This window comes from Acyrthosiphon pisum, chromosome A1 (genome assembly GCF_005508785.2).
Source record: "Acyrthosiphon pisum isolate AL4f chromosome A1, pea_aphid_22Mar2018_4r6ur, whole genome shotgun sequence".
Classification (NCBI taxonomy): Eukaryota; Metazoa; Arthropoda; class Insecta; order Hemiptera; family Aphididae; genus Acyrthosiphon; species Acyrthosiphon pisum.
The window spans coordinates 133,434,123-133,440,737 of record NC_042494.1 but is presented as its reverse complement, the minus strand read 5'-3'; the positions used below and the strand labels follow the sequence as shown (position 1 = coordinate 133,440,737).

Sequence of the window (6,615 nt, the reverse complement as noted above, 5' to 3'; positions counted from 1 at the left end):
ACACTTTGAAAATTTAACCCTGTATAGACAACGCTAATATAAACATCTGTTGTAAATTTCAAGTGCTTACAATAATTATTTTTTGAGTTACAGTAAAATTAAGTTTTCGTTTTCGACAAAAATTGGTTTTGCGTAAAAATTCGCGTTTTTCCGTTATTTTTTTAAGGTTTTTCCTGCCGCTTTTGATAAGTATTGGGAAATTTTCACTTTTGACCCCCCAAAGTACCAACTAGATTCACTTTCCTTTCAGAAAAGGTACAACTTTTGAAAATCGAAGCATTTTTACTGCTCCAAAAGTTGTCGTCAGACACAAAAAAAAAAAAAAAAAAAAAAAAAACACACATCATTGTAAAATCAATACATTCATCACTTCGTTCAAAATCTAAAATTATGTTGTCATGCTCATGTTTTTCAAACATCTATGATAATTATTTTTTAGAAATAATTTATGTAAATATTTTATCAGATGTATTATAGATTTCCATTAAATATTTAAAGAGCTGAATAAGAAAGTTTGTGTAGGGGACGGCGTGGTGGTTAGGGAGTATATTATAGTAGGATAGCTGGTATGGACGAGAGGATAAACATGATTTGGAAATATTTTGGATACTATCTAGACGAGGCGATTTTATAGCTTGTAGCTTGTTCTTATTTAAAGTATTCATTATGACTACAAATCCACACTATTTGTTGAATACCAGTGCTTAAAATTTAACCAGTATCCAGGTGTTCGGCATATTATTAATTGTTGGTTTTTTAAAACATCATCGGATTTTTAAAAATCACCCATATAATTATATGTTTGTGTCCTGAATAAAAATATGATACGAAATCGTATCCGGTATTGGAGCTTACAGATCTATTTCTTTATGCTTAGTATTATATATTTTTTAACTAACACTAATGATTCACTTAGGTGCTACATTTATTTGTCTACTATAAACTTAAATAAATTATTTTCAAGTTTTAATTTTGTGGTGCATTTAGTGTTGTATTTGACTTATTTTAATTTAAAATAACGCATTTGAGGAATGTTATAAATGTAATGTTATGTTGTCTAATTGTACATCGTTTCTAGAAAATTCTCCATTTCACCATGTGGAGATGGTTTGTGGGTCTTTGGTGATTAATAAAGTAGTTATTTCATTACTCTATCATAAGATAGTAAAACACAATAAACGAAAAATGTTTTCTTGATTTAATTTATGTTAATTTTTTTAGTTATTGTGTTATTATGTAATATCATATTACTAATATGTTTCTAAAAAGTTATAATAAATGAAAAAAAAATATTTGCGCAGTGAAAGTATTATAATATTTAAATAACTTGTTATTTACCTATATCTAGATATGTATCGTTTTAAATATTTTATTCATTTGAATTGTAAATCACGTATATTATATTATATATATATATATATATATATATATATATATATATATCTATTTTTTATTGAGCTTGAGCCTGGCAACTTAGGCAATTAGCTATTTTGCTTATTTGTAGGTTGTTAGTAGGGGGAGGAACGGTTGAAAACACGTTTTGTATGTGTGTCAAGGATTCGTTGCTATAAATCACGGGTGGTCACCCATCCGGGAACTAGCAACGCCGGCTGTTACGTAAACTCAGTGCGTTTCCGCAGTTGAATGTACAGACTGCGCCTCACCAAGCCACTTATATATTTTATGAACGAAACACGAACATGTTTAACTTTAATGCTATCTTGACTTTTGGTCAAATAAAAATAAAAATAAATATACGTGCTTATTGAATTATATAATATTTTAATAGTGGCAAAATACTATGGATTTATCCATGCAACAAAAAGGAGAACAGGCGATTTACACTTATTAATGATAAATTATAATTTAGGGTTTGCACACGATATAATAAAAGTAAATAGGTTTGTGTGGTGAATATTTATATTGTTCTGTCAAGTAGTGAGTAGCTGATTCGTGTAAGTTTGATCGTATTGTTGCTCTTGTTATTAGTGATTATAGTTTGTGTTGAGAGGTAGTTCGTTCGTTTTTATACGTACTTTAATATCGGCAAGGGCTGATGTGATGTGATTGGTACAGTTATTTTAATGTTGGTATGTGAATATAAATTAATTTAGTTTAAATTATGTTACTTTAGCTTGACTACGTAAAGAAGTTAAGAGTAATTATGTATTTATGTGTGGTGGTTATAGGGATGGGTGAGACTTATAAAAACGTGTATCAGGATACGCCTGATAGGTACTCTTATTTTTGGAATATCGCGTTACATACAATCTCACTGATAAATAATAGATACATTTGAAAATGAATGAAAATTCAATACCTAATTTCGATGATAATTATTTTTTAAATTTATTTTATTTACTATATATGCAAGTATGTAGTCATTGAGGCTATTTAAACAGTTAAAATAAAATTAATATCAGTTCATAATCGGAATGTAATTATTGTATCGTTATTATAATAATGTTTCTAAAATATTCCAGTATTAATGTTGATAATTTACGGCAAAAGTGAAAAGATAGTACTTAACTCGGAAGTATAAACTTATTACCATGGGTAAAGGAAGTGTTTAATCCTCAAGAATAAAAAAAATAATAATGATTTAATCAAAAACAGTTTCTTAGTCAAATGAAATAAAAATGTAGTCAATACTCAATAATATAATACAAGATATGTATCCGTTTTTATTTTAAATATATTATACCTGGTGATCTATTATACGTAAGACACTTGATATTTGTTGAAAAAATTATTGATGTTTTTGAAAATGTTTCTTTTACATAATTTAAGTCGTCAAAAACAGACATTTTCTAAAAAAAACTTTTTTTTACTTTTTTTAATGACAAGTATTTTTAATTCCTTTATTCCAAAATAGAACGATTTTTAAGTACTTCAATACATTCATTTTTATAAATAGATTATAATCGATTTTTATAAATAATTTTTTGTTTTGGAAAAATAAATAAAAATGTATGTTGACATTCAAAAGAGTAAACAACTTAAAAACTAATAACGATAAAAAATGGTGAAAAATATAATTTTTACAAATATGTTGTTTTTTAACGAATTAGAGTTATGTAAAAGAAATATTTTTAAAACCACTAGAGTTTTCTGAAATATTTAGTGTCTTACGCATTAAATGATCACTACGTATTGAGTCGTTGACATTTTTAAAACAGCCCTGTATCGTGCTTGATAAATTGAAGGATTGTCGCTTAACGATTTGTTAAGTATTTATAGAGCTAATCCATGAAAAAAAATACGAACTTCAACCTCTTTTATCGACATTTCTGGATTGAATTTCGAAAAATCTCTACTTTGTGCTTGCCTCTAAAGAAGAAAACATTGGGTAAAACCCTGTTGTTTGATCTGTGAATGTCAGTCAAACAGTTTCATCTTTTAGGACCTACAATTTAGGTGTTTGGTAGATGTATACGAGTATTTTAAGTTGAAGAATACATAATGTATATTTACTTTAAAATCAAGTTGAACTGAATTGTAAAACGTGGCTCGTTGTAAGCATTCAGCATTCAGCACACAATTATAAAATGCGTATACCGTATTAATCAAAACAATTGAAAGTTAAATCTATTCCGTTTTAATTGTAGCTTATTATTCTTGTATTTTTAATTTAGATAAATCCAATTGGATGTGTTTTGTGCGACCAGCAAAAACAAAACAAGAACAGAACATGATTGTTGACCAAATCGGAGATTATCTTTATTTTACAACTACAAGAGCCATTTACCAACGAGAAGAGTTACTCGTTGGATACAGTACATTTTATGCACATAAACGAGGCCTACAAGTATTGCCTGCAGGTTAGTAAACTATTATTATAATCGATCGATAATTATCATTATTGACGATGATACTTAATAATAATTAATTATAGTCTTTACTTTCTATCGGCCTAGGGGTCTTAATACTTATAATACTTACAACAGTTGATTTACCAACGTAAATACAATTATATTTTAATATTAACAATTTAATTAATTCCGATTTAATTATATAAGATAATGATAATGAATGTATAATATTATGATGTTACGAATGCACTTAGGTGTATCGTGTATACTGAAATTTAGTTGATTAATAAATGCAAGTTGATGTCTATAGTCGGGAGAATGAAAGGTGGCCGCTGATACGCGCGCTTCCGGTGGTGAATTGTTGTGATGGTTTCGCAAAATAAAGCGCACGTATTTTTAAATGTATTAGATATAGATACAATTACAAATGAATACATACAAACAAATGTATTAGAATGATGTTGGATACGAGTCTTAGAACCCCTGTTTTCGATGAAAACAAAAAGGTTGCTATCATATCGCCAGCGGCCACTTTATTCTCCCAACTATAGTATTGTAGTATTGTTATTGAACAATGTCAACATATAATATCGATTTAATTTCATATTTTTTTTAAGGTAGGTAGGCAAAATGTTTAATTTTAGTCACTTGATAACAAATATTGAAATGTACATTAAGGTTTAATGAACAAATTAATTTTATTATTTGTATAGATACCTTTGTAAAATGCGATATTTTAAATTCGTTATCAATAGGATTTTTTCTTCTTTTATGTACCTATATCATTCGCATGTGCAATGATTTTATTCAGGGTACGTATACCTACATCAATCGAGATAATATCCAACAAGGGGATGACAAAGCGGGGTTGCGTGTGGAAAATATTATTGAGTGCGTGCTCCGTACCTGTAAGTTGTGGACTAGAAAGATGCTGGATATTGATGACAGGGCTTGCATGTGAGTGAATAATAATTGTTTGTGTATTAGCTAAGTCATGCGTAGGAGAAATGGTCTGAGCTTAAAGCCTTAAAAAAGATATTAAAGCCCATCTAAAAATTCAATGAATATATAATAAACGTTACAATTTGCATTACGTATTTCATCGTAAATACACTTGCGGACTGCCGGTAGTCGGTAGGCAATACGAGAAGCTATAACTTGATGTATAATACAAAACAGATATTTATTAAATTCATGTAATATCATAATACATTTTAAGTTCCAATAGTGGTATACTGGTATCATTCGGATAAACTGAGATTGAAAATAAATAACAATAATATTATTATTTAGTAATAGAACTCAGAAAAGCTACAAGAACCAACAAAACACCTAAAATCTGTATGCTTTAATTCAAAATAATGTTGGCCGTAGAAACTTAAAACATTCCACTACTGCTCAAATCATAATTTTCTATACACAATACAATTTTTAAAATATTCGTACTAATTTTAAGCTATTTATACCACGAACCTTTTCTACTAATTCTAAAAGGTATTGATTACAATAATATTATATTATTATGGTATAATAATAATATATAGAATATGTTTTTGCGAAAATTAGATCAACCGATTTTCGTATAAAAAAGTACATTTTCTGGGTAAAAGTTATGCATAAAAATATTATAAAATATCCTATTACAATTAGTGAGTCTGATACATGATCTCTGGTCATAATCGTTTTTGATTTGTATTGATTTGTCTTTTGATTAAAATCTAACACGTCTTAATAATGACTATAATTATCGACCTACTCAATATTGAATCTAAATTTACCATATTTTACGTAAATTAGACGAATACAACAAATTCGGACAACACGTTCCTAAAACTAACAACTAAAATTAAGAAAATTAAAAAAAAATCGCATCGCATAAAAAATACATCATTTTAAGAAGTCGATATTTTTCAAATTGTATGTTATTTAGAAAAAAAAGACCAATATGAAACAATTGTGAAACCAATTATATATAGGTACTCCTAAATTTGATATGAATCTTGAAAAAAACATTAAATTTGTGTTTTTATGAAATTTCTAAAATGTTTCGTTTAAAATTTTGATTTCAATCGATTTTTTTCTTATTTTTATTTGATTATTATCATACTTGAAGAAAACGGCGATCGTGATTACTATCCGCGCTAGGTACTTAATATACTTTGTTTGGTCGAAATCTACTTTGGATTTCTTTTTTTTATTAACACCACTCCTTCACTGTCGTGTGTGAGTAAAAAAAAAAGTTGTAGTAGGACAAATGCTATTCATCCAGTACTTAAATGTAATAAAGTATACGAGTCAATATATTATACAAGATGTAACATGAAGACCAGACAGACAAAATAACGTTTGTTATAAATTTCTAATCAATATTTAAAAAAAAATTTTATATAATATATCTATAACGTATAGTCATTTGCGTTAAACGTATGATATAAAAATAATTATATTTATTTTTTAATCCGGAAAATTAAAATTTAAAATTTAATTAAAATTTTTTTAGAAATATTAAAAATAGCCAATTTGTCAATCTGATTATAAAAACATTTTCGATGGTATAAACATTTATCTTAGTCAAGTAGCTTATTTTTTAGAATTTTTTAAAATATCAATATTTTTTTGAATAAATTAATTTAGAACGTAATAACTTTTTTCAAAATTTAATTTTGGGAATTTCCTGACATGAGTATATTTCTTAAGTTATTTATTAACCATATAATTTTCACAATTTTTACATCCTGTATATTATATGTGTACAATTTCGATCCAACCAAAAAAATACGTATTTGCGATAAGTACATTATAG

The 6,615-nt window shown here is 27.1% G+C and overlaps 1 protein-coding gene across 1 annotated transcript in view; it reads left to right on the top strand.

Annotated features, from left to right (window-relative positions):
• The window catches only part of LOC100573973 (PR domain zinc finger protein 10), a 50,455-nt gene that overhangs the window by 26,010 nt on the left and 17,830 nt on the right, over positions 1 to 6,615 (top strand). The window contains exon 6 of the mRNA XM_029488359.1: positions 3,636 to 3,821. Within this exon, the coding sequence (XP_029344219.1) occupies positions 3,636 to 3,821 (186 nt within the window). The remainder of the gene's footprint in view (positions 1 to 3,635; positions 3,822 to 6,615) is intronic.